Here is a 26103-nt window from a genome sequence, read left to right as displayed (position 1 = left end):
GGTGACACGACAATTAGACCGGCGTCACTCTCGCGCGTCTAATAGCTCCCCACTCGAATCGCTCACTCGCACGAATCTCGCACTCGCCGCACAGCATGTCGGTTCACCTCGCACTCGCGAAAGTCGAGTTCGACTACGACGCCCAGACCGAGGACGAACTCACGGTCAGGGAGGACGAGGTCGTGTGGGTGCTCGAGGACGATGATCCCGAGTGAGTGTCGCTCTCTCTGTGTCATGCTGCGATCAGTCCATAGCAGGACCTGTTCGCGTAGTGTCTGCGGTAATCCGCTGTACACTGCGCGCGGGCACGCTCCGGCTTGAACGGAGCGCCCCCAGGCTTCCGCGCGGGCTCCACCCGATGCACTTGACGGGATCGCGGCGACAACCTGCTCGCTGAGAATCGAACACCTGCTGACCCTTGCATCCCTCTTGCCTCTCTCGCAGCTGGCACAAAGTCAAGACCAAGACGTCGGACCCTTCGGCCGTCCCGCAGGTCGGCCTCGTTCCCGCGTCTTACATCACTCCGTCTCCCGCCGTGCGCTACAGCCAGGCCCTGTACGACTATGTACCCGCCCGGGACGATGCGACCGGCGCGCTCGAAAACGACGAGGAGATGGAGATTGTAGAAGGTGAACAGCTCGAAGTGCTCGAGGAAGAGGGAGAATGGATCTTGTGTCGCAAACTCGGCGGCGTCAAAGCGGTCGGGTTCGTACCGGCAAACTACCTTGAGGTCAGATTAGTAGCTCGGTTCTCAGGACGGATCAATCTCGGCGTACTGACTCGTACTTTTGACATGCAAAGGGAGGAGACGGCGAGACGCCCGAGGAAGGTGCCGAACCAGAACAGGACGAATACGCTCAGGTTTGTGCCGTCGACGCTTCTGAGACTGGTTCGGAAGTCTCACTCGACTTTTGACAAACCGGACAGGTCGCAGACGAGGAAGAAGAAGCGTATTCGGCTCCTGCAGCAGCTTCGTATGTCAGTCCCGCCGAGCGAAGCGCAGCTGGAACGAGCGCTGTTGCCGGAGACATCCAAACCTGGAGTGTTACCGTCAGTTCTGCTCAGCTCAAATCGCAGGAACGAGCCGAGGCTCATACTCTTTCAATGGTCACAGTCGCTCGATGCCAAGAAGAAGAAGAAGAAAGGAACCCTCGGCGTTGGCAATGGCGCGATCTTCTTTGCGAGCGAGAGCGACAAGGTCAGAACCGCTTACAGCTCCTTCCGCTCAAGAGCGACTCGCTGAACTTCGTGCTTGATCCGGAGAGCAGACTCCCGTACAACAGTACCCTCTTTCGACCCTGACCAACTTTAGCACGGAAAAATCGAAACATTTGCACCTTGAATTCCCAACTTCTGGCGAGCTGCACTTTGTTGTCTCCGACAAGCACGAGTTTGAAGAAATCGTCGCCAAGGTTGAAGAAGGGCGAGGCACTTCGGGCGAAACTTCCGGCTATGGGAACGGGGTTCCTCCTCCTCCTGCGATCAACGGTAATTCTTCGAACGGCGGAGCTGTGCCGCCTCCACCTCCGCCACCGCCTCCTCCTCCGGCTCCCGCAGTCACTCAGTCGTCCTACGTCCCTCCGCCGCCGCCCATCCGGAGCGCTTCCTCGAACGCTATTCCTCCTCCACCGATCCGATCCGCGGCTACTCCGCCTCCAGCCGCACCTTCTCCGCCTCCTGCTCCTCCCATTCCTGCGCTCAACGGCCTCTCGGTTTCGAAACAAGGAAACGCGCTTGCGCTGTACGATTTTGAATCTGCAGGAGACGACGAGCTGAGCCTGACTGAAGGAGAGCGCATCGAGTACATTCCTGGCGGAAGCGACGATGTCGAGTGGGCCAAAGTGCGAAGAATCGGAACGGGTGAAGAAGGCGTTGTACCTGCGAGTTACATCGAGGTGAGCTTCTCTACACCGTTGCTGCCGCCTCACCATCATAAACATGAACTAAAGGTCGCTTGTTCTGTAGATCGATGCCGGAGCAGAATCTGCTGCCCCTCCTCCGCCTCCGCCACCACCAGCTCCTCCGGCCCCTGCACCGCCGATTGCCGCGGCTCCTCCAATTCGCAGCGCAATTTCGCGAGCAGCTGCCGAGCGTGACGAGGAACAGGAAGCGGCGAAAGACGAGGAAGCGCTGCGGGCGCAGATCGAAGCAGATGCAGAGGCCGTCAAGCGCAGAGAAGCGAGAAAGCTCGAGGAGAAGGCCAGACAAGAACGCCGGGCTGAGCGCGAGCGACGCGACAGGCTCAAGGAAGCCCCGAAAGCGCAACCGATCCCAGTACCAGCTCGACGAGACGACATTGCCGAAGATGAACCGCCGGCTCTCGCGGCACGACCTCGGGAACGAGAACGCAAGAGCAAACAGATGAAAAGTGAGGAAGATCCCTGCCAATCTGCGGTATGACGCGTGTACTGACGAACGACCCCGGTTCTTTTTCCAGAACCCAATCTCAACAAGACTCGAATCTGGAAAGACCGCACAGGCCAGTTCAAGGTCGAAGCCGAATTCCTCGGGCTCAACGCAAACAAGATTCGACTGCACAAGATCAACGGTGTCATCATTGAAGTACCCGTTGAGAAAATGTCCATCGAGGATACCAACTATCTCAAGGAGATCACGTCCGGACGAAAGTCGTCGTCTCACCACGACGACGAGCGCTCGTCTCGCCGTCGAGACGAAGTCCGCTCTTCGCGGCTCGACGCCTCTTCGACAACGGCTCGAGATGCCTCACGATCGGTGGTCACCGTCTCAAAACCGAAACGCTCCGACTTTGACTGGTTCGATTTCTTCCTCAATGCCGGCTGCGATGTCGATCACTGCACACGATACGCACGCAATGCAGAGAGTGAAGGCTTCGATGCTGAGCTTATCCCAGACTTTGAAGACTCCAACCTCCGCAGTCTCGGGCTCAAGGAGGGAGACGTGGTCCGCGTCAAGCGATACATTCGCGAGAAGTATGCGCCCGCGGTTCCAGGCAAAGACAAGGATCGCCAGAGCGCCGAACGCGAAGCGCAGATCGCGTCTGATGCGCTCCTCGCTGAGAAGCTTTCCCGCGGCGAGCCGATCCCTCCGGCGCCCCAGCTATTCAGTTCTGGACCCGATGGTACACTCAAGCCTCGCCGTGGTCGGCGCAATACTGCTGCGAGCTCGAACTCGGTCAATACTTCGGCGCTCGCATCGGCTGCATCTGAGCTTGAGAAGAACCGCTCTTCCTCGCCGGCCGTGCGGGTGTCTTCCCCGCCGGTCTCCGACACCCCACAGCGCTCCAACTCGACTCAACCTCAACAAGGTGGTTTCGACGATGATGCGTGGGACGTCAAGCCGGCTGCGAAACCTGCATCTCCTCCGCCGGCTCCTTCACCCGTTGCGGCCACGCCAACTCCTCCCCCGGCACCGACGCCTCCGGCACCGGCACCCCTCGTTGAAGCCCCTGCCGTGTCTTCCCCGATCGAGCCGAAACGAGCCGACTCGAACCAGGGCCTGACCTACAACGATGGTCTTCTTGCCGGAATCGGAATCGGTCGTTCCGCGTCCGCCTCAAGCGGAGCGCAACCCCAGTCGAACCAAGCGACCGGTGGGTCGTTCATGACTCCGCAAGCAACCGGCTACAATGGACCTCGCGGCCCGGTTCCTCCCACCGCTTCGAACCAGAACTTGCTCGCTCCACTTCAGCCCATGAGGACTGGGTTCGCCATGGGCATGCAACCGCAAGCAACGGGCTTCGGACAAGCAGCGAATCCGTTTGGGGATCCGTTCGCCGTGCCCGGCATCAACCCCCAGATGACTGGATTCGGTGGAGGCATGCAGCAACAGCCAATGATGACTGGCTACCCTGGTATGATGTCCCGTGAGTCGAAAACTTCCGCCCCTCCCCAAAGCTGTACTGACCTCTAAGATTTTGCGCTTGGTACAGAACCAACTGGTTTCAGCGGCATGATGCCATCTATGACCATGCAGCCAACTGGCTTCATGCCCCAGCAGCCATCATACATGCAACCGCAGCCGACCGGCTTCGCGCCTCAGCCCACTGGATTCATGTCGCAACAACCTCAACAACCTGCACCTCAATCGCAGCCGATCCAGTTCAATCCGATGCCGCCCTCTCAGACCAATGCGGCTAGTTCCAACACGGTCGCATCGTCTGGGGCGAGTCACAATGCACCCACGAACGTGTTTGCAGCGATGAAGGATGGAACGTTTGCAAAAGGTTCGACGCACCTTCCTTCGCAAGCGTCTGACCGTTACGACGCGCTTCGGCCACAACCCACCGGCTTCGGTACGTCGCTTTCTTCCGCCTTTGAGAGAGACAGAGAAAGTTTTGTAGACGACTGACGCGATCGGGGGTTTTTGCGCGCAGGTTTCGGGCAACAACCCATGCAACCCCAGGCGACTGGATTCTTCGCTCAGCCACAGATGATGATGTCCCAACCAACCGGCTTCCCGCAACAACAGGGCTACGGCAATTTCCAACGTCAGGTGAGGGGTGTCTCCAGCTTAAATGTCGCCGCTTTGCATCTTCCGAGTTCGAAAGACCGACTGACAGTGCCCAACTTTTCTATGTACATATAGTTCTGACCTGCTGAAAGAGCTGATATGGTACTATGTTTTCTTGTTTGCCTGTTTATTGCTGTCTTTGTTCTCCCACCATTTCTCGCTTCTGTTTGCTGTGAATAAAAAGGATTCCGCTCTGAAGCGCAAGCAAAGCGTCGCGCGAGTGACAAATGGTAATGCTCGGGGTCGAATTACACGAGCGATGACAACAAGAGATACAGACCGGGGCTAGAGCAGAGTGAAAGAGCAAACCAGCGAAACTTTCTAAGAAGAAAAGAAACAAAGGGGAAAACGAAATGGGCAACGAGGCGCAGTGAGTCTGAAAGGATCTCAATCTTCGCCTTCCGTATCGGTCGTCGCTGCCGAATCTGGACCTTCCTCTTCGTTGCGAAGGAGATCTTCGAGAACGCTCTTGGACTGTACTTCGTTCTCCTCGATCGTGTCGACCACCTCGAACGCAGCGTTGGTCGAAGCCGAAGTCTTGGACGAATTGTCACTCTTCATGGCCTCTTCGGATCGATCGAGCACTGGTAGCACACAGCGGCAGGTGAGCGATCGAGATTCCGGACTACACCTAGATCTTGCAGTGCAAGTAGAGGAAGAAACACTTACAAGCTTCAAGTTGTTCGTCACTGAGAATCTCGGCGCCTGCTCCGGCGAGCGTGATCTTCTCTCCCTCGGTCTTGGCGAGTTGTTCAGCCAAAATCCGCATGTTGTCCTTGTTGGTCGTCTTCTTGCCCTTGGCTTTGTTGAGAATGTCTCCAGCATCGCCAGCAAGGTCATCGGTGCCAAGCACGACTCGCTCGAGTTTGCGCTTGCGTGTCGCGTTCGCGAGAATGGTCTGTTCGACCGTGTTGGCCGATGCGAGCCGGAACACGAGGACCGGTTTCGTTTGACCGATGCGGTGTGCGCGATCCATTGCTTGCAGGTCGTTTTGCGGGTTCCTGCACCAGTGTCGAATCTGCGTGAGCCCGATATCTTTCTCGAAACGTGCGCAGAGTTTGCACTGACCAGTCGCTATCGAAAAGGATGACAGTGTCGGCACCGACGAGGTTGATGCCAACACCTCCCGCACGAGTCGAGAGGAGGAAGACATTGGTTGCTGATAAGAGCCCTTTGCATCAGCATGTACCTTTCGAAAGGCGACAATAAGGATCTCCCTCACAAGTTTCCGAAATTGGGGTCGTGTTGAACTCTTCGATTTCTTCCTGGTTGGCAGAATTGCCTTGACGACCGTCAATGCGGTATCGAGACCACCCTTTGACATCGATCAAGTACTCGTCGAGAATGTCGAGCATCGTGACGAATTGCGAAAAGATGAGAACCTGCGAGTGATGGCGAGTCAGGACCACGCATGTGCACCTTGTTCCACTGTCTAAAGAGGGCGGACTAACCTTGTGACCTCGCTTGAAGAGTTCGGGAAGCAAACGATCGAGGAGCATCATCTTGCCGGAAAGGTTGACCACGTCTTCGTATGAAGGCTGAGTACCGGCCTGACGATCGTCAAGTTTGGCTAAGGGATGGTTGGCGATCTGTCGCAGGTTCGTCATGACGGATGTAAACTTGGCTTGCTGATGATTCACGTTGGCTGTACGGAAATGAGGCAGATATTTAGGGCGGGAACTGCGAATGGTCCAGTCTCGAGAGCGAAAGAACTGACTGGACGATTTGAGCGCGAGTTTCTCAAGCTCAGCAGCTTCCTTCGCCTCCTCCTGTTTCCTGCTGGCCTCGATGAGACTGTTCTCGAAGTCGTCGTCGTCTGCGGTATCGCGGATGTCCATCACGTAGCTCTTCCTCGCAGCCGCTCGACGGGTACCACGACCAGAGTTGGCAAAGTCGACCGATTCGACCGAAGCGTCCGTCTTGTCTTCGCTTGCGTCTTCCGCCGGAATCGAGGATTGCCGACCGCTGAGGAACTCTCGGAGTTCTCCTCTGTAGCACTCATGTAACATCAGCTAACGCACGTCAGACGCAAGCAAATAGTGCTGGACAAACTTGACGGCAGCGTCGGTGAGCTCTTTCTGGCGGGCCGTGAGCGGGGCGGTCAAAACATATCTGCGAGTGGATACCAGTGTGAGTGGTTGCCTCGGAGTTCGCTTAGTATGTGTCAACGTACTCTTTCTTGAGTGGCAGATCCTTGACGACATCCTTCTTGCATCGACGCAACATGAACGGTTTGAGAATGTTCTGCAGTTGGGCAATCAAGAGGGTGACCTCATCGCTCTCGGACAGTTTCGAACCGTCCGAATTGGTCACTTGCGAGAAGTTGAACATGGAATTGAACGTGTCGGCATCATTAAAGATCGAGGGGAGAATGAAGGTAAGGAGAGCGTAAAGTTCTGAAAGGTTGTTTTGCTATATCAATCGAGTATGCTTGTCAGTCTGCATTCACTAGACGGGTCGCAGCAACAGGAACACGTACAAGTGGGGTACCCGTTAGGAGAAGCCGGAAATCGGCCTGGTAGCGTTTCAAGGTGGCGAGGGTTTTGCCGTTCAGGTTCTTTGCCTTGTGAGCTTCGTCGCACACGACAAGGTCGTAGTTGAGCTGCTCGAGGAATGAGACGTCTTTGATCGCAATACCGTCTGAGCGAACAAAGGGATGTAGGTCAGGCCAGGCTCGAGACTGCTGGACCGGGGCGTGGAAAGAAAAAGGCCGACGTACAGGTGGTGAGGACGACCGGAAAGGGAGCCGAGGTTTTGACTCGCTTCGCTCGCTTGAGTCCTCTGAGACCCAACTGGCTTTCCCGAATGTCACAGCGTTCTTGCGGAGTGCCGTAGTAAATGCAGACAGGGATAGAAGGAGCGAAGCTGTGGAAGCGGGAAGCGGGGTCAGTCGGGTTCCCTTCCTCCAAGCTGTGAGCATGACGAAAGCATCGCGAACGGACCGTTTGAACTCGGCGTCCCAATTGCGCAAAACCGCCTTCGGGAGGATGATCAGGGTGGGCTTGTCTGATTCGGGTCGGTCCGGCGATCGGATGTTCTCGTGAAGGAACGCGATGAACGAGATGGTCTGAAGTGTCTTTCCGGTACCCATTTCGTCGGCGAGCTGCAGGATCAAACAGGACACTCGGATGAGGTGAGGTCGAACATTGGGAAAAATCTCGGTCGGCCAAACTCACGATAGCACCAAAGAGCGCGAAGATGTATCGCTCAATGATCCAGTTCATGCCGTCGAGTTGATAGTCTTTGAGCTGGCCGCCGGTGATGAGAGCAGACTGCTGAAGCCGAGGAGGGGCGGCACTCGCTGGTGCCGTCTTCTTCTTCTTGGTCGCCCTCGCCTTCGCTGAAGGCTTCGACTTGCGCTTCTTGCCAATTTCGGCGTTAGCGTCGTCGGCACCGTCGACCACCTCCTCGGGTTCGTCGAGAGTCTCGCCGCGCGCTTCGCGCATTTTCTGTTTCTGTCGAGATTGCGCACAAACCGCGGCGTCAGACGGGACCGTTCCTTCTCTCCGTGCAGCCTGAACTCACGTGTTCCTCGATCCTGGTCATATAGACCGCAGCCTGGGTTGTACAACAACGCGTTCGGTCAGCTCGCCACGCGCATCCGAGTGGCTTCGCGCGCGCGCGAAACGTACCTTGGAGACCATGGCCTTGTACGCCTCTTTAAGCGTCCTGGAGGTTCCCTCTCCCTGCAGACATGGGTATGATCAGTGCTCGGCTTCGAGGGGTCTGATCACGCGGTGGACAGTCGCCGCGGCGTTGGACAGAAAGTTGAACGAACGGCAGGAGTTGCGAGCGCTGCTTCGGGTTGTACGGGTTCTCTCAAAGCTTGTTCCTCCTTGACTGGGTCGTACGTGCCATCCTTGACCTCTTCCTCGAGCGAGGTTGCCGGCGAGTTGGTCTCGGTGTGTTGCACGATCTCGGCGTCGCTGTCGCCTGCGATAGGCATGGCACTCGAGGCGCGAGAAGATTTTGCCGAGGTGCGTTTCCGAGGCGGCATCGCGTGAGGTAATCGAGTTGATCGAGAGAAAGAGCGGACACGATCAAAAAGTTGCAATCGCGTCGATTCATCCTTCGTTCGCGGTCATTACCTCGGCGCCTTGATTGTCGGGTCCCTTTCGCAATGCTTGCTCAGAGAACGAGAGACTGGATCTACCTGTACCTTTTGCTCATGCGCGCTCTTGTCTGCCCCTCTGGTCGCTGACTCTCGCCCTTTCCCCTGTCAGCGCTTTCCTCGCGATTCACATCCCCGCGACGCTCCTCGTCGGTCTGTCGCCGTTCCGAACCTCCTGCTTACAGTCGCTCTGCTGTCTGCTGACCTTGCCCGAGGAGTACGTACGCGAACAGACTCGCAGGCGCTGTTTTTCGCTGGGCGCGTCTCGCCTCAATGGCTGCGGAATCCCTGTGCGTTGGAATTCCTGTCGTTGCTAGCCATTGATGAACCGTCAAGCTCATATGAGGTTCGAAATTTTCCCAGTCATCTTTGCTGCTCGGGATGACCCGTTACTTCAGAACGCCACCAACCCCGTCTTTGCCTGGTTCCAAGTCAGGGTCTTCTAGCTGCTCTTTGTTACTGACTGGACCCCAAACTGACATGACTGATGTGTGGATGTCCCGGCCACGCACAGGCTTTCATAATCCTCGAAGTAATCTTTCAATTACCGACTTTCTTCCTTGGGATTCGTGGATTGTATCGAGGTAAGGTTTCTTTCTTCGTAAGATCTTCCAGCTCAACTAGTACCTCAAAGCTGACAAATTTGACTCGACTTCTTCTTCAGGTACTCCAACGATCTACCCTTTGCTCGCGATTTACGGAGCGTCTTCAGCGACGACGACATATGCCTGTCTCGCGACTGTCTTGACGATGCCTGGGATCCCGACTGCACACCTTGTCAAACTCCTCGCTTCCTACGTTCCATTCCTCATGGTTCCGCTCGCGATGGCGGTCGATTTCGGTATTCGGATGAACACGATCGCCGCTTCGACCTCGTCGGCGAAACAAAAAGCTGCATGAGGGTCATGATATTTTGAAATGAAACGACGGAAAGGAAAAACGAATTGGCTACAGGAATAAAGGGCGCTCCAACGATGGGCCAAGGGTTATAGCAGAGAAAGAAACCGAAAAACAAGGGAGAAAACGAAAACAAAAACAGAGCTTTTTAAATCACGGCATGAGTGACTCCTACATCCTCATCTTCCTCGTCTTCCTCGTCTAGGACGGGTGGTGCACTCGCGAGTGTGAGAACTTCGTTCCTTCGATCCCGAGCGAGGTACATGGGCAAATCGAGTTCGACATCTTCTTGTCGAGGATCCAGCGCGGCGTATTCAGCCGCGAGCGCAGATTTTGATGTACTCGTCGTGGCAGTACTGAGTTCTCGTGCGATTGGTGCCGACGATGAAGTGCGTGAGAGGTACGAGTAGGAAAAGTCGGATCGAGACGGAGGTGCCGGGAGCGTCGAAGAAGACTGGTGCATCCTCGCTGATGAAATGTTTCGAGGATCCGAACTTGCATCAAGTCCAATATGCCGCTCCTCGTGGCTCGGGTCATCGGCAGCATCCGAGGTAGGATCGAATCGTTCAAAGCCGTCCTCGTCGAGGTCATCGACGGCGATCGGGGGCGCACTCGGGGTAGGCAACATCGAGCGAGACGTGACCATGTCGTGCCCAGCGAGCTCGATTGCGTCGTCCTGGTACGTCAAGTTGCGTAATCGGTGCAATACCGCCTTGTCGTCCGTGGCAAGATGCGCTTGGTACATTGATCGATCGACAGGGGGTTCTTCCTCTGCATCGTCCTCGTCGTGTTCCTCGTCGTGTTCCTCGACATCTTCTGCCACAGCTCGTTCCTCGTGGGGCACTTCGTCGCTGATCACGAGATGGGAAGACGAAGGTCCCGAACCCGAGGGGCCTGCTAGTGCTGCTGCACCTCCGCCCGACAGATGCCGATCGTTCTTCTCTCCGGGCCAGTGCCATTCCTGCTCTGGTTGTTCTTCGACTACTTCTGACCGAGTGTGTCTGCGTCTCCGATCAACAAGTTGCGGCAGACGGGACGAACCGGCAGCGGGTGAATCCCCAGCCCCGTAGCGACGCGTCGATTGCACGGTCGAAGAGGCGGGACGGTACGCTGGAGGACCCGGCATGAGCGGCATCGACAGATCGGCATCTTGAGAGAGGAGGGCGTTGAAGGACGAGCTGGCCGAGGTCGCCGGTCTCGGAACAGATGCGAGAGGATCCGGCATCTCGACGAGCGACGGTGATGGCGGAAGCGGTCTCTGGGAGGCGGTGCGGATGAGTGACAGTGGTTCGAAACCAGGGCCTGATGGACGCGGAGAAAGCGAAGGCTCATCGGCGGGAGTGAACAAGAGCGTGGGCGGGGACACCAGCGGCGAATGGACTCCGAGCAGACTTGATCGAGACGACGAGCGCGTGAGGTGAGAATCCTGAGTCGAGGTGCGCGGGAACGGATCATTCGAGAGTGTCGATGACGATCGATTGCGCGTGGGCATTCGCGAGAAGACGGTCGACGGTCCCTCTTGAACTTGTCCAGACGACGGGCCATGCAAACGAGATGCGATACGAGCGGTGAGACTGTTACGAGGGGCGGCGGAAGAACTTGTTCGTGACCGGGTATCAGAACGGGTGAGCGCAGTTGCCTCGTCGTCGCTCGCTTCCGCTGGGCCCACTTGGCTCCGGCGTCGGTTCCTCCACCTCGGTCGAGACCGCTCTGCTACGGCCGCGAACCCGGTTGTGCGCACAATCCGCGGCGTCCTGTTGCCGCTGCCGATCTCGCTGTCTCCACTGGTTACGCTATCGCGCAGGCTCTGCGCATCGGCAGCGACATGACGTTCTTCGATCGGTTCCTCCTGCTGTCCGGCGTGACCCTCCGTAGCCCGCACCGGTCTCTTTGCCTTTCTGCTCCGCCTTTTCTTCGATTTGGACGGGCGCGTTGCGCCTGTCGCTCGCTGCACTAGTCCCCGCCAGCCTTTCTCCAGCACGACGTCCTTTTCCGGGTCCCGCCGTCTCCGCTTCTTCTTGCGCCAGCATACGCTGCCGAGGATCGCACCGACGACAAAGATCGCGACGAGGACGGACATTGCGATAATGACCGGCACCGCGTAGAAATCGGTTTCACGCGGCCGAGTCTGCCACCCACGCGGTATTGGGACGTCCGACGCCGACGCGTACGCATGTTGCACGTAGACTGGAGTGCGGGTGGGAGTACCGGTGGGTGTCGTCACAGTAGAGGCCGGCGGTGCCAGAGCAGATGACTGAAGATCCGGGGCAGTGGCCGTGGTCGAGATCGAGCGGGTCGAGAGCGGCGGAATTGTGTCAATGTTGTCCTGTAGCGCAGTAGGGCGACTTTTCGAGGTGCTGACAGGGACGAGGGACGGGACGGAACCGCGCAGGGTCCAGTTTGTATCGATGATGTAGCTGCCGTCCGAGTACTCGTACTTGGGCAGAATTTTGCGCCGTGAAGACGAGGCAGGAGTGACTTTGGGGGTCGGCGAGGGCGACGAGTTCGGCCTGACACGAGCGATCGGGGTCTGCGAGGGCGAATTCGAGTAATTGAGGTCGATCACGCGAGCCTCGACCTTTTGACGCCGGGCCTTTCTTTCGCTTTGCTCGGGCTGCTGCTGCGGGGCGGCCTGCACGGAACTGACAGCTGTCGTGATGAGCAAGGCAGAGGCGGCCGCAAGAGTCGAGCGAGCAGAGGTGCGCGTCGTGCGCGTGGGGGCCAAATGAGGAAGGTATTGGAAGGGCGCTGTCGCCGCTGCTGGCCCTGACGCGGCTGTCGATGATGAGAACGTTGATAAGGCTGCACGATGTGTCTGCGGCGTCGTCCTGTGTCCCGTCTTTGAGCATCGACAGTCACGCGCGTTGATCGGCCTATTCAAATTGGTGCGAGCGGAGTGAGGCCGATCAAAGCAAAGGTCATCGGCGTGGCGTGCTGCAGCTGGTTGTGTTGCGCGCCATGCTGGAGCATGCATCGACTGATGGGAGCGGGCACGGCTCGGACGAGTTCGAGGGGATCCGGGATCGACGTGGGAGGCGGCGCGGATGAGCGGGGTGGGCGGAGGGCTGTTCAGGTCGACTTCGATCTCGGTCAGGGCTGGGCTACTCCGAGCGAGCTAGCAAGATCAACTCACACTGCCCAAGTACTCGAGTCTATACGCGGCGTGGTCGCTGGGATCGATGCGGTAGGGGTTGTAGTGAGAGTATGCTCTCAGTTGCCCTTTCGAATTTCGTGGTTTGTTTCCCGCGTTCGTGTTACAAAAATAGACTTTATCCGTTTAGAATCGCAGCTCGACGTTCGACCTCGACGCGTTTACTCTTGTAACAGACAGCGCTGTAGCACGAGGAACAGCAATAGGAGCATCGTTGCGCAAGCAGCTCAGGCATCGTACTCTTCACAAGTTTCGAAAAACTCCTTCGCAATTCGATCCTGCGCGTCAGCTCCACCTTCCATCGCTCGCACGACAAAAAAGTGATGGCCCATGAGGTCTTGAGGTTCAAACTCTTTGCCCGAACGACCTGCAAGCGGCAGCAACAAAGATTAAATTCGAGTCAGCGAAAGAGTAATTCAAGAACCTAATCCTTCGAGGTGCGAACGTGGGTCGTCGGATACGGTTTTTCCGTCAAGGGGTCCCAACTCGCGCATCGATCGTCCATGCAAATGCCAGCTTTCTCTGACAACTCGGGAGCTCACCGTAGACTTTGGCACCGGCTTCACGAGCGATGATCGTGCCAGCGCACACGTCCCAACTTTTCGGCGAGACATGTATCGAAAAATCAGCAGGGCTAGCGGCAAGTAAGAAATTCAGGAAGAACGAGGCTCACGACCAGCATCCAATCTCCCAGTACAGGTCAAGCTGAGATTCCATGCATCCCAAAGCAGCGTCAGCAAAAGTCGGGATCCTCTGACTCGGAACTCGTAGCGAACCTGGCCTGCAGCGGTGAATGCATAGTTGAGGGCAGCAGATCTGTAGAGCAATCACGACATGTGAGCTGGCTGTAACTACGCCTGTATTACTGAGAGGATCATACCCGATACTCCGAAGCGAGTGAACCATTTTGCCTCCTTCGATTTCCTTGCCGTCGCCTGCGAGTCTCATGAACGTCCTGCCCTTCTTCTCAATGACGTTCTTGGACCTGTCCGATCCCCACTCGACGCCGACGACAGCGTCTCCAAGTGAAGCGAGTGCAGGCGGGGACGGGTGCGAGAACGGCAGCCGGATCGATTCGTTGAGCCACGCCCCGGCACCTTTGCGCGCCGAGTACAGCTTGTCGAGGAACGGGTTGTAGATGACACTGTAATCGACATTCTCGAGTCAGAGGCTCGACCTGCAGATACGCTGGCGGGGGATGCGAGGAAGAGCAGAGACGGACCCGATCACTGGAATTTGGTTGTGGCAGAACCCGATCGAGCAACATACCTGGTTATCAAGAAATGTGTGAGTCTCTTGCGAGCATTTGGGGGTCCATAGCTGCTTCGCTTGACTGGTACCCACAAAGTCAATCGCGTGAACAAAGTTGGTCGTTCCGTCGATTGGGTCGCAGATGAACGTCGGTTCGTCCGTGAGGTCGACTCGTTCACCTCCAGCAAAGCTCTCTTCTCCAATGAATTTGAATGCCGGGTACTCGCGCGCGATTTCGGCTTTGATGAACGCTTCGACGGCTTGGTCAACTTCGGTGACGACTACTCGTCTCACGAGAAGACATTGTCAGCTTCCGTCATCTGTCATTTGTTCTGCCCTTGAACAGGGATGCCCCAGGTGAGAGGGATGAACAGGGTTCCCCGGCCGAGCGGGATCGTTGAACCCCCACCTCTCGTCGTCATCTTGCCAGACATCAAAGACGCGTTGCGACCGGTACACAGATTCTTTGATTTGCGACTCACGATCGACCCTGTTCTTCTTGATCTCGGGTTGACCGAGACTAGCGCCCCCTTGAGTTCGTTTGGTCGAGCCGTCGAGGATCATCTTGCCCGCTTTCCGCGCGAGCGAGATCGTGAACGCATAGATCGCTTCAAAGTCCAGCTCGCTCTGGGTCGCGGACATCCTTTCAGGTGATGTTAGGTGCTGAACAGTTGTAAGGAAGTTGCGGTTCGTTGCATCATAATGACACGCATTTTCTGCCAAAATTATACAGGAAGTTGCGCAAACAGAAACGAGCAAAAGACACGACAATCATAGAATCATGGTTCTCACATAATCCAGCCAGCGATCATGCGAAAGAAAGAGAGGCGATGTTGATCGTCGCGCGCGCGCCGGGGTTCATCTTGAACCTCCAAAGGCGCCTCTTCAGCTCTCAAGAAAGAACTGCTTGTGGGCTTGCAGCCCTCTTAAACCTATTCTACGCGTGACTGGCTCGCGCTGGATTGATGGGACCCCGCAAGGCGCCCGCTGGCAATCCCGACTGGGTCGAATGGGTCGAACAGCTCGTAGAGAAGAATGAAGAGATTGGATCGAAAGCCGCCAACTCGTACAAAAAGGTGAGACCATCCTCTTTGACTGTCGAGCCATCGAGAAGCTGATCGATAAAAAACGAGGTCCGAGTACAGGCAGCATGGTCGCTCAAGAGCTGTCCGATCACGTTCACTCATCCAGATCAGGCTCTCCAGCTCGATGGAGTAGGTCCCAAAGTCGTTGCACACATCAAGCGCCAACTCGAGAAGCAGTGCCAGGCCCGAGGAATACCTGTGCCAGACCTAGGTGCGACCCGATCCCGGCGTCGATACTCCTCGCCTTCGAGTCGCTGACCTGTCCCCTGCCTAGGCCCCTCACCGGTCAAGAATCCACGCAAAGCTCCTGCCGCGGCTGCGCGCAAGAAACGAAGCGCGGAAGATGACGAAGCGGCCGAGGAAGCCATGCGAGAAGCCCGCCGTCGCAAAGCAATGGGACTCGGACCAGATCTCGATGCGATTCACCAGTACGGCTTCGAGGGTCTTCCGCAAGAGCTTGATGCTCCGGCAATGGAAGAGAACGGGTGCGTCCCCGGCAAGGCCAGAGCGAAAGGCAAGCGAGAATACCTACCGAAGCAACAGTCGGGCGCATACGCCATCTTGATCGCCTTGTACAAGAACGCATCGTACGACGAACATTCAGTGTCGACGCTCAAATCGCAAATCATCCAAGACGCTACACCTCACTGCAGCACTCCGTTTGACAGACCTACCGCGATGAAGGATGGACAGCGAACGGCGGGCTCGATGTATACCTACACTGCCTGGAGCAGCATGGCTACACGTGAGTCTTTTTCATGACCCAGCTTTTCCATCGATCTCAAACATGCTTGTTGTTCGATGCGTTGCAGTGACCGCAAAGAAGCTCGTGATTGCCGAAGCTCGAGTACCAGCTCGCTTCCATCTGTCCGAAGAGGGATATCAACTCGCAGAGAGACTCGTTGAGAGCGCCGGACTCGCTCGACACACGAACCACCCCTCGTCATCTTCAAACGGTCATCCCTCATCGTCAGGTCTCGGGCGACATCCATCGTCTTCTGGATTCGATGCGGGCGTAGCGGGGTCTTCGTATCAGAGTGGAAACGGGTCAGCGCCGTTCAGAGGTACGGGACAAACGTTGGGAGGACGCTCAGCCCCATTGCACCAGAACTTTCTCAGAAGGCGCTCCCCGACGCCACCTCTGTTCCTCGAAGAAGAAACTGAGATTGACGAGGATCAAGACTTCGATCGAGACATGAGGAGGGCGATACAGTTGAGCCGCACAGACAATGGCGAGGCAGAAAATCCAGTCGCACGGATAGCGAGACAAGCCGCGATGAGGGGCAACGCCTCGTCCAGCTCCGGACCGAGTAGATCTGGCCCGCTTTCGGATGGACCGTCAGGATTTCGACCTGCTGGAGCGCCATCGTCCGGTCTGAATCCGAGAAAAGTTGCAACGGGTTTCGTCGCTAGGCCATCGTCAGCTTCGGGCCCATCTGAAGCCCCTTCGATCGCCAACGTTGGTGAGTCGATCTTGTCTGGCTTACTTCCGCTTGAGCATCAGCCCATCATAGTCCTGCCCTTGGATCACAGATAATGCCTTTGGTTACTATTATCTTGATGAGAGTAAGTTGTCGAGAAGGGATTTTGTCGAAAGCGGACGAGAAGCTGACTTCCTATCTGTTGGTAGACGACTCGCGCACGAAAAATCGTGCAGAAGCCGAGGTCAGCCAGTCGGAAGACCATTCAATGCTCTACCGCATCGAGTACCGAGTTGCACAGGATCTTCACCCCATGGTTCGCGGACTCAGCAAGGAGACGGCTCTGACTCGAAAGGTTCCCCTCGGAGGTGGCAAGACCAAGAGCGCCTACATCAAGGAGCGAGTTTCGAACGAGACAGCGCCTGGCTTTCCGGAATCCTCACTTTTGGCGGCGCGACCAGCGTCGAAAGCCCAAGACAAGAGGCCTTCCGACGATCCATTCTCGTCCTTGTTGGCTGGATTCGACAATCCTGCACCTCGCAAGCCCAAAGACGCGATTTATCAACCACCGCCTGACGTGCGTCGACTCGGTGCAGCCGCCATCGATCCCTTCGCCCAAGCCGAATTCGTTCTACCGCCCGCTCTCAAACGTTCTCGTACCCTCGATGCACCGCCACATCAGGCTGTCGCAGGATCGTCTGGATTACAGCAGAAATCGATTTCACAGCCTGAACCACCCGCCGTTCCGCCTCGATCTCGGACTCTTGTCGATAGTCCTCCACGCAGACCTACGGCTACAGCGACTACTGCTACTTCGATTCGATCGAAAGAACCGATGGTCATTCCGCACACTTCAGCACAGAACCCTCTTCAGGCGTGTTTCGAGCGAGTACCAGGTCAACTCGTCGTGAACCGTCACCCTCTCGATCCCGTGCGCGATTCCTTCTCGACCATCGAACACGACTTTCCTCCATTCGAACCGATCGTCTGGCCCGTCGGTTCGTTCAAAGTGTACCTCGTCGTCGACACTCGAGAAGGAACGCGAGAGGCAGGCAGGCGGGTCGAACTGTTCGAGTCCATGGTTGGACGAGGGGTTCGAGCCGACAGGAAAATGTTGCCACTTGGGGACATGATCTGGGTCGCACGAAGGGTCGATCAAGCCGGGGTTCCAATCCCTAACACAGAAGATGTCGTACTTGATGCGATCGTCGAAAGGAAACGACTTGATGATCTCGTCAAGTCGATCATTGATGGACGATACCTCGCACAAAAAGTGAGGTTCTCGCTGCTCTCTGCCTCGTTTGCCGGACGACCCCCTCCTTTGACGTTGAGCTCACTGTGCACTCGGTACACAGCTGCGACTCAAAGACTCGGGTATCTCGCATCGCATCTACCTCATCGAGAAGTACGAAGACCCTGACAAATGTGAGCGTTGTTCTCGAGAAAGAATCTCATACGAAAGGAGGGAAAAGCGGGCTACGTCTGATTTTTTCCCTTCTTGATGCAGACGAACGATTCGGGAAAGCGATTTGGACCTGCAAATCGCAACTGCAAGTGAACGATGGGTTTTACGTACACGAGAGTGCCAACATTGACGACACGATCAATTACCTACGTCAACGAACTCAAGTCATGGCCGAACTGTACGAACCGTACGAGTTGCGCATCATCCCAGATAGGATGATTGAACGACATTCGTACCTCGCGTTGCAACAACATTTGAGATCGACTCGACCTCGAGACCGATACTTGACGACGTATGGAACGTTTGCAGAACTCAACAAACCGGATGCGACCCTCACGTTGAGAGTACAGTGGGCTTCGATGGTACAACGGATCCAAGGGATGAGTGCCGAGAAGGCGGTACAATTCTTGAACAGGTGGCCTACTTTGGTACAGTTTTTCGAGGAGGCCAAGAAATGGGAACTTGAAGTCGAGGAAGAGAACGCGAACTTTGATCGAGATCAAGCTTCGACAACCGCGAATCGGGCGAAATCGAAGAGGAGGAAGAAGGAAGATTTCGTCGTCAACAATTTGGAAGACGTCGGGACGAGAGGGATCAAGGGTAAACTCGGAGAGAGAATCTGGGATGTCTTGATGACCAAGGACAAGTACACCGGTTGAGCTTAACAGCTTGGATACACTCGGATCATCTTCTTGCGCGCGAAATTGCATGATTTCTTTTTCTTGACAACTACAACAACATTGTCCATAAGAGAGAGCACACAACAAGACAAGGAACCCGTTATTCGTCGTCGAGGATGTTCCATTTCGACTAGAATTCGAGCCAATTTCCGATCAACACATGATCGAGTTTGTTCGACGAAGGACAGGACATTTGCTTACCTTTTTCCGAGGTCTCTCCTCGTCTTCATAAGTCCCTGGAAACCCTTGAGTGGGTCCGAGTACAGACTCTCCGGTTCCAGGTTCAGGTTCTGGACCGGGACTCGCCCCAAACTCTTCGTCCTCTTCGAATCGAGAGAATCGGCCTGTCGGATTACGATCTGAAGGTTGAGCTTCAGAAGTGTCCCTTACGAGCACGTTCACGTTCTCCCTCGCGTTCTCGTTCCGTGATTCTTGTGCAAGAGTTTGTTGCAGCGTCTGACTTGCAGGAGTTCGACTGGGTTGACTGAGCGCGATTTGGGACAAGTGATCGATTTCGGCGAATGCGGCATCGGCGTTCTCGAACCCTCCCCATCCAAACCCGTCTTCGTCGTCTTCTTCGTCTTCGTGATTGTCTCTTCGAGGACCGGTTGGAGCCGATTGCTGCTGAAGGGTTCCTAGTCGTGGTGGAGCAGGAGACGGTGTCGCAGGGTTGAACAAGCGCTGGTTTCGATCCGTATCGTCTCGTACTGAATCTCGCCGAGGAACGCTCTCGCTCGGTTCCCTCTTGATCCCTCCATTCGAAGCAACATGATTCCCTCCTGAAGGTGTGACAGATCCCGAATCGTAGTCGGTCGTGGCAATGACATATTTGGCTTCGAGGTGATCACCTTCAATCTCGATCATGAGGGGTCTTCCTCCCTTGGTGAAATGCGCCGTGATCGGCAAAGCGAGCGAATCCGACAGCGTGATGATCGCCTATTGTCATGTGCCTCTTCCGAGACAATGATCAGCTTGGGGCTAAACAGCAGAACGTATGATGTGAGTAGCCTCGGGAGAATCCTGAAGAGACTTGCCTTGAATTCTTTCAGGGCGAATGTGATGACTTGCGAGTCGGAAAGGTCCCACAGGTCAAAGTCTTCGGTCGCGACAGACAGTTCGGTGGTGAGCGGACGCGTGCTCATGATCTCGTTCTCAGACAGACCTGCAACCGCACGGCGAGGTTCCTGTCAGTTGCGATGAAATCGCTTAATCAGGGAGCGAGCAAAGGGTCAAAGGTTACTCTGTTCCGATGCAGTGTCGATGAAGCTCTTGAGCCGGCACGCGAGTTGGGAGCAGTAGAAAGTGATTTCGTCGGTCAAGGCATGATTTCCAGTTCTCAGGTGAAAGTGGTCAGTCCTGTAGTAGGCGAGCAATAGAGGATTCAACGTCGAGAGCGATCCTAGTGGTATGGACCGAAGGACGAACCATTCCTTGAGAATCTTGCTCGAGGCTTTCCACGTCGAAGTGCAGTCACTCTTGTCGAACCTCGCCCATGCGTTTACGTTTGGATTGCTGTAGGTCAAGCGGTGAGTCTTGACGACTCCTACGATCGGGCCCGAGAAGTAGGCATCAGGGACGAAAGACGTTTCGCGAGATGGGCAGACTGAAACAAACCATGTTGGCAGTGCATGCGGATCACGATGCGGCACTCGCCAGCATCGACGCCGGGTTCGAGAGGCATGTTGGGATCTTCCGAACCGACGACGATGCTGCACGACTCGATCGTATTGGCTGACCTCGGGCGGAGCGGAGATAGGAGAGCCTAGGGAGTAGAGCACGGGCAGGAGTTTCAGTGCGTGCAAGAGGACAAATTGGAGGGGAGGTCGAGTGCGATACTTTGCCGTTGACGCTGAATTTGAAGTGAGCGAGATCGTCGAGGAGGGCGTAGTGTTGGAAGAAACGCGGGTACAGGTGCACGACGGCGAATGCGGTTCTCGAGCTGTTGACGGTCGATATGGATGTCTTGGTGCGCGTGACGAGAAAGTCGAGCTCGTCACCGAAGCGGGTCAGGCAGGTCAACGCCCTCGTGAAGTCTGCGGCGAGGACGAGGATCAGGTTTGTCGCGAGCGAGACGAAAGAGAGCGGGGCCTTACGCTTGAGTGGGAGCCCTCCTTCGATGTTGACCTCCATCTCGTCGCAGATAAGCGACTGTCGCGCCCCGAATTCGCTGTGAGGTGAGACGCGCAAGGAGTTCAAAGTTGGCGAAGGCGGTGCGAGCGAGTCGCGGATCATCGTCTCGCTCCTCACGACGACTCTCGCCCGAAACGTGGATTAGCGATGCTACCTCGGATGCGCGCTAGCTGCAGCAATATCGTGCGCGCACATCCCGCACTTCAACGCGCGTTCCACACGACTCGGATCGGATCCGCACAACGTCAGTCTCGAGAGTCTCATCAATCGCTGCACCTCTCTCGCTCGGGTACGCGTACCTGACGTATTCGAATCGGATTCCGTGACAGACTTCTTCGACACTGCCGACTATGTCCACCGACTCGAGTTGCAAGGCATGAACCGCAAACAGGCAGAAGGCATCGTCGACGCCCTCGAGGACATTGTCGGCGAGGCCATCAGCAACTTGCAGGGCAACCTCGTCACCCGCACCGAACATTACAAGGTCAGTAAAGAAACCGACCGCTTTCTGTTTTCCTTCCTCCCGCTCTTCTTGCTCAACCTAGTTTGGTCCTTCCAGCATCACGACCGACAAAAGGTACATCTGTCCTTCCCCCCTTTGATTCTCAGCAGTACCTGACGTGAACGAAATCTACTTTTCCCGGTGTAGATCGACTTTTCGACTCTCAAGCAGAACCTCGAACTGTCCGAGCGGACAGACTTTGTCAACCTCAAAGCCGAGAACGAACGCTTGCTCGGAGACATTGAACGGCTCAAGCAAAAATTGCGCGAAGAGATCTCGAGGACTCAAGCCGGTGTGCGCCTCGATCTGAACCTCGAAAAAGTAAACGATCCCTTCGATGAAGCGTTGTACCCGCGCTCACACTGACCTCTGATCAGGGTCGCATCCGAGACGAGATGAGTCTCCGAGAATCCAAGTTGACCGAAGTCGACACGCGGATAGAGAACGAGATTGGCATGCTCAGAGCTTCGTTCGTCCTTCTCTTCTACTGTTTTCTCATCGCCATTTCGATTCCGTTGTTTTCTGCGCGTTGCTAACTGTCTCGACCTCGCACAGAATGGAAGCCGTGAAATTCAAGTAAGATTTTTTTCCTCCGAGGAGACGCAAGAAGCCTTGTACTGACCCTCGCTCGTTGGATCTTCAATTGACAGCATTTTGCAGTACGCGTTCGCGGTCATGTCTGGTACCGGAGCGCTGTTGCTCGCATACCTCCGCATGTACGCCGCTCCTTTGCCCTTTCTTCGATCGTTCGCGACTGACCCGACGCTCACCCCACCAAACCAGGTTTGCGGCATAACGAGTTTCAAGCTGCGAATGTACCTGCTTCCCTCGAGTCTTGTGTTGTGCCTGTATTAAACGTTCAATGCCCTCAAAGCTGTTGTAACAATCTCTCGATTTCTCGTAACTTGTTTGTGCGCTTGTTTAGCACCTGCACTGTGATACATATGAATCCGGTAATACAAGACGAGCGCGCTCTCCCGTGCGCCATGTCGTCTGAATTAGCTCCGGGGGCGAGAATGGTCTCCCCGACCAAGGTTTAGCCCTCCGCCGCTGCCTTCGCTGCTTCCGCTATCGAAGTTGAAGCTGCCGCTGCCGACATACACCGTCCACCCTGGGCCCCCTACTATCATCTCCTCGTGGGACACAGCCAGTCAGATTGACCGGCGCCGTCCTAGCTGCCAACGGCTACGTAGTCCTTCTCAGCGGGGCAGATCTATGACGCGGCGCCGGTCGGTCGGACTGGTTGAGTCCCGCGAGGAGAGGACAGTAAGGAGATCAGGTGTGGTCGGTGTATGTCGGCGGCGACGGCTTCGATTTCGATAGCGGAAGCAGCGGAGGCAGCGGCGTAGGGCTGACCTTGGTTGGTTGGGGCCACCATACTGACCCTCTGTATCTAGGTTGTAGAATATGGCTCGACGATGATGAATGATAGCATTCCGAATTGCTGACGTTGTATTTCCCCACTTGATATTCGTAGGTCTGATCTCTGAATACAAATTGAATGAATCAACGTCGACGCGCGTCTCGACTGAAATGCATTGCGTTTGATCTTTCGTCATTCTACCGTCATGTCTGGCGAGATGCAACCTGTGAGCCTCGAAGAAACCCTTCAAACTCTTCTCGGTATTCATAATCCTGATGTGCGAGATCTGTTCGAGCCTCAGGTTCCATTGACCTTGATTGTCGCGGCAACTCGTACGAACCACGCGATCGGACGCGCAAGTTCTCTCCCATGGCGACTTTCGAACGAGATGGCCTACTTTGCTCGAATGACCAAAGGTGAACTTGGATCAGACGCACAAAGTTCGACTCGGCACATCAATTCGGTCATTATGGGTAGAAAGAGTTGGCAAGGGATCCCTTCGAGATTCAGGCCTTTGCCAGATCGAGTCAATGTCGTTGTCAGTCGACAACCCGACTATGAATTGTAAGTATCTTTCATCCCCCTTGAATTTTGCTCTTTCAGGAGAGAATGCTAAACTTCTTTCGCGAAACTTGTGGGGGAAATTGCAGAGGTGAATCGGGTTCAAACACTACCCATCTAGCCAATTCGATCGAAGGAGCTATCAACTTGCTCCGAACCCGAGCTCCCGACACGAATCGACATTTCCTGATTGGAGGTGCTCAACTGTACAACGAAGCACTCTCGTCTAGTTCGTCTCGACACGGAGAGGTACGGTCTACGTACCTGGTCGATCGAGTGTTGTTGACTCGAATCGATACCGATTATCCCGATTGCGACACGTTCTTGAACCCGTTCATGAACGATACTGAAACTTGGCGACGAGCGAATCATGAAGAATTGGTCGAATGGGCAGGGTGGCAAGTTCCACAAGGGATTCAACGGGAGAAGGACAAGTTGGTGAAAGGATCGGACAAGTGGGTCGAGTACGAATTCGAGATGTGGGTGCGCAAGTCGCAATGAAGAAATTAGAAAGAAACGTCCTCTGTCAAGTTCTTCGCGCGTACGTCCCTTGCCTCGATCCAGTGAGTATTGGTGAGAGGAATTCAAGGAAATTAGCCTCTTTGACATGACATGTCAAGCAGAGACGTACTCTTGTTCCCAGTTGTTCTCGCCTCGGAACCCTTTTCGAACACAGATACGCCCGAGTTGCGTAGATCGCTGTCTTTTCCGGAGAAGAGCTGCATTAATCACTGTGTCCTCCGGGGAAGTGGCTTGATGCGGTGTCAGCGCCGTTGCTAAGGGTTTGAACGGTTTCCCCCCGTTGCCAAGCTCAAAACTGATCTAGAGAGGTGTGCCACTATCTGTCGATTCCTTGCTTGACGACCTAGTCCTTGTTGAGGTACGAGACACGCGAAAACAACAGACGGAACATTAAGGTGCCCAAAAGCGGGTTCAAAAGGTACACAATGATGCGGCACTGTCCGTACATTCATCCTGATTGATGCAGCGGTGTGACGTTCGTATCAAGGCATGCTTGACGCGGCCTCATTCGCCAAAGAGTATATTCGAGAAGCCTCGATCTCGAGTCTCTGGAAAGTACTCGGGATTCTGAGTTTGCAGATGATAACTACAAGCAAGAAACATCTTCGATTGGGCAACATCTCGCTTCATTGCGCAAAAACGGGGGGTTTTTCTTTCTAGATGACTGCCGTTCGTGTTCGTTGGAACAATTGTTCGACAATCTGACTCACGTGTTCGATCGTTTCGAGACTCGTATCGTATGCTTTCTGTGTACGCGTCACAAGAGTCATTCGGAAATCAGCGACTTGGGCCACGACTGGAAAGGAGCGGGAAAGGGGGATATGAGGGGAAAGGGAAACCCTTACATCGACTTCAGGTTCATCAAACACGATCAAACAGCCGTTCCCTTGATCAAGAATGCCGTGAAACACCTTGTCGAGAATCATCTGACTCAACCTGCAAGGTTTACCAATTTCATGTCAGGGATCATGGAGAGTTTTCCGCGCGAAAGAGGAAGAGCGAGAGGAAGCATACTTGTTCTCGACTTCTCGGACCGGTTGTTTGACGAGTTGGGCGACATGACTGATCTCGACTCTCGAGAAGGGTTCAATGATCCTGACGAGGTTTTGTTCGAGCAGCGTGTCGTACAAGGTCGACAGGTGATTCCGAATGATCGGGTCGTCACTCAGCTCTGTGTTCCCGCGCAAGAAGCGAAAAAAAGGTGTTGAGAATCGTTCAGCAAGAAGACACTCGTGCATTAGAAGATGGACGGTTTAGGCAACAAGGTTTACCTGTTTTGTGTTCTTGTAGCAATCGCTCAAAGTCGGACAAACTTCGATCCGAGTGAGCCTTGGCGACGAGTTTCATCGCGTGCGTGTCTTTGCCCTGATATTTCTGTGCGAGCTTGCCCGCCAGGATCGAATTGACATCCTCGGCCTGCAACAGTTCAGAGACAACAGGTGAGGGAACCGGATTACAGAGCAGGTGGGAAAAAGCGAGGATGAAAGGTATCGAGGTGGAGAACGTACCAGTCCCAACATGATCTTGCACAGGAGCATGTACTTGAGCGCGCGTGCGGATTTGGGGTCGTCCTGACTCGAGAGTCCTTCGAACGCTTCGAAAAAATACGAGTAGGCAGTTTTGTAATCCTTCTCGTCGGCATGGAGTACTCCAGCTTGCAGGTCAAGCTGTGCCTGAAGTGCTGGAGGGCAGTAGATCGAGTTGGCCGCTGTGCGAGCCGACGTGAGGGCCGCTTTCGCTTTCGCGAGATTTGCGAGGCTGTAGTTGCAGCGCGACTCGAGGAGGTGCACCTCGGTGAGGATCATCTTGTCGTCGAGCCGCTTGAGTTCTCTCAGGAGCGAGTTGATCAGGTCGATCGCCTCTTTCAGGTTGCCGTGCTGGATGTACAAGCCGACGAGGCGAGTCTCGAGGTTCTGTTTGAGAAAGATGCGCTTGTCGAGTTTCGCCCACTCGGCCGACTCTCGAGTCGCCTCGATCTCGGTCGCGGTCGAGTTGGGGATCGTGTCAAAGTAGTCGAGCAGGCTGCGGATGAGTTTGGCCGTCTTGGCTTTGGCGAGGTGCTGAACCAATGGTCGCGAGTCTTTGACGACTTGGGCAAGTTTCGTCGCATCTCTGCCGTCAGAGGAAGCGTGGTCAGATGCATGCCAGAGACGGAGCGAGAGAGGGGAGGGAGCGACAAGAGAGGGGCACAACTGACTGTTGGTCGCGGTACAGCTTGCCGAGATCGAGAATCGCGCTCTCCTTGGCGCGCAGGAGGTCTTCGTCTCGCGGACCTGCAGTCTCAACGTCAGCCGAATGCTTGAGCGAGTGCGCGAGAGAGCGAAGCACTTGCCCGCTGGTTGATCGAGGATCTGCCGCAGCTGCTGCTCGTCGAGTCGTGGCTGCTCGGTCGGGGCTGTCGTCGAGGTCGACATGAGGTTTGGTACGGGTGAAGAGAGGGAGAGAACGCGCGGCGGTTCCGATGACGAAGCCC

General features: G+C 55.5%; 10 protein-coding genes across 10 annotated transcripts; 5 read left to right on the top strand and 5 right to left on the bottom strand.

Annotated features, from left to right (window-relative positions):
* Window positions 1-95: 95 nt before the first annotated feature.
* SLA1 (cytoskeletal protein-binding protein SLA1) lies at window positions 96-4572 on the top strand (the record flags this gene model as incomplete). The annotated part of the gene is made up of 11 exons (XM_076680176.1): window positions 96-211; window positions 445-730; window positions 802-861; window positions 928-1050; window positions 1115-1198; window positions 1269-1895; window positions 1966-2368; window positions 2438-3844; window positions 3911-4273; window positions 4355-4473; window positions 4567-4572. 11 exons carry the CDS (start codon window positions 96-98, stop codon window positions 4570-4572), a joined length of 3594 nt encoding a protein of 1197 aa, XP_076532687.1.
* Window positions 4573-4878: 306 nt separating this feature from the next.
* On the bottom strand, window positions 4879-8488 carry JCM15063_001705 (DEAD/DEAH box helicase; the record flags this gene model as incomplete). The annotated part of the gene is made up of 15 exons (XM_076680175.1): window positions 4879-5075; window positions 5161-5492; window positions 5560-5650; window positions 5714-5873; window positions 5943-6136; window positions 6209-6480; window positions 6544-6603; window positions 6665-6903; window positions 6971-7131; window positions 7211-7356; window positions 7434-7594; window positions 7668-7946; window positions 8017-8049; window positions 8124-8177; window positions 8270-8488. The coding sequence occupies 15 exons, from the start codon at window positions 8486-8488 to the stop codon at window positions 4879-4881; spliced, it is 2598 nt and encodes an 865-aa protein (XP_076532686.1).
* A 123-nt stretch (window positions 8489-8611) lies between these two features.
* EMA19 (Ema19p) lies at window positions 8612-9502 on the top strand (the record flags this gene model as incomplete). The annotated part of the gene is made up of 6 exons (XM_076680174.1): window positions 8612-8646; window positions 8715-8755; window positions 8836-8892; window positions 8966-9033; window positions 9117-9186; window positions 9267-9502. 6 exons carry the CDS (start codon window positions 8612-8614, stop codon window positions 9500-9502), a joined length of 507 nt encoding a protein of 168 aa, XP_076532685.1.
* A 145-nt stretch (window positions 9503-9647) lies between these two features.
* On the bottom strand, window positions 9648-12473 carry JCM15063_001703 (uncharacterized protein; the record flags this gene model as incomplete). Its single annotated transcript, XM_076680173.1, has 1 exon — window positions 9648-12473. The coding sequence occupies one exon, from the start codon at window positions 12471-12473 to the stop codon at window positions 9648-9650; it is 2826 nt and encodes a 941-aa protein (XP_076532684.1).
* Window positions 12474-12877: 404 nt separating this feature from the next.
* Window positions 12878-14543, bottom strand: JCM15063_001702 (inositol monophosphatase family protein; the record flags this gene model as incomplete). The annotated part of the gene is made up of 8 exons (XM_076680172.1): window positions 12878-13017; window positions 13193-13248; window positions 13324-13355; window positions 13427-13466; window positions 13531-13794; window positions 13873-13919; window positions 13995-14182; window positions 14384-14543. The coding sequence occupies 8 exons, from the start codon at window positions 14541-14543 to the stop codon at window positions 12878-12880; spliced, it is 927 nt and encodes a 308-aa protein (XP_076532683.1).
* Window positions 14544-14866: 323 nt separating this feature from the next.
* MUS81 (Mus81p) lies at window positions 14867-18531 on the top strand (the record flags this gene model as incomplete). Its single annotated transcript, XM_076680171.1, has 8 exons — window positions 14867-14977; window positions 15047-15197; window positions 15261-15731; window positions 15799-16449; window positions 16520-16552; window positions 16617-17680; window positions 17763-17832; window positions 17915-18531. The coding sequence occupies 8 exons, from the start codon at window positions 14867-14869 to the stop codon at window positions 18529-18531; spliced, it is 3168 nt and encodes a 1055-aa protein (XP_076532682.1).
* Window positions 18532-18652: 121 nt separating this feature from the next.
* JCM15063_001700 (uncharacterized protein) lies at window positions 18653-20682 on the bottom strand (the record flags this gene model as incomplete). Its single annotated transcript, XM_076680170.1, has 8 exons — window positions 18653-18682; window positions 18754-19488; window positions 19587-19714; window positions 19793-19908; window positions 19978-20095; window positions 20167-20314; window positions 20389-20585; window positions 20646-20682. The coding sequence occupies 8 exons, from the start codon at window positions 20680-20682 to the stop codon at window positions 18653-18655; spliced, it is 1509 nt and encodes a 502-aa protein (XP_076532681.1).
* A 147-nt stretch (window positions 20683-20829) lies between these two features.
* FMP32 (Fmp32p) lies at window positions 20830-21980 on the top strand (the record flags this gene model as incomplete). Its single annotated transcript, XM_076680169.1, has 8 exons — window positions 20830-20926; window positions 21012-21166; window positions 21242-21259; window positions 21332-21505; window positions 21562-21653; window positions 21740-21760; window positions 21835-21900; window positions 21968-21980. 8 exons carry the CDS (start codon window positions 20830-20832, stop codon window positions 21978-21980), a joined length of 636 nt encoding a protein of 211 aa, XP_076532680.1.
* Window positions 21981-22752: 772 nt separating this feature from the next.
* DFR1 (dihydrofolate reductase) lies at window positions 22753-23609 on the top strand (the record flags this gene model as incomplete). Its single annotated transcript, XM_076680168.1, has 3 exons — window positions 22753-22773; window positions 22849-23111; window positions 23198-23609. 3 exons carry the CDS (start codon window positions 22753-22755, stop codon window positions 23607-23609), a joined length of 696 nt encoding a protein of 231 aa, XP_076532679.1.
* A 677-nt stretch (window positions 23610-24286) lies between these two features.
* On the bottom strand, window positions 24287-26044 carry JCM15063_001697 (uncharacterized protein; the record flags this gene model as incomplete). Its single annotated transcript, XM_076680167.1, has 7 exons — window positions 24287-24376; window positions 24476-24566; window positions 24645-24801; window positions 24902-25046; window positions 25139-25742; window positions 25828-25844; window positions 25904-26044. The coding sequence occupies 7 exons, from the start codon at window positions 26042-26044 to the stop codon at window positions 24287-24289; spliced, it is 1245 nt and encodes a 414-aa protein (XP_076532678.1).
* Between the last annotated feature and the right edge of the window lie 59 nt (window positions 26045-26103).

This window comes from Sporobolomyces koalae, assembly GCF_050403365.1.
Source record: "Sporobolomyces koalae JCM15063 DNA, S_koalae_JCM15063T_v1_ctg33, whole genome shotgun sequence".
In the NCBI taxonomy this organism is placed as follows: domain Eukaryota; kingdom Fungi; phylum Basidiomycota; class Microbotryomycetes; order Sporidiobolales; family Sporidiobolaceae; genus Sporobolomyces; species Sporobolomyces koalae.
The sequence above is the reverse complement of the archived record's forward strand: the minus strand, read 5'-3'. Positions and strand labels throughout refer to the sequence as shown.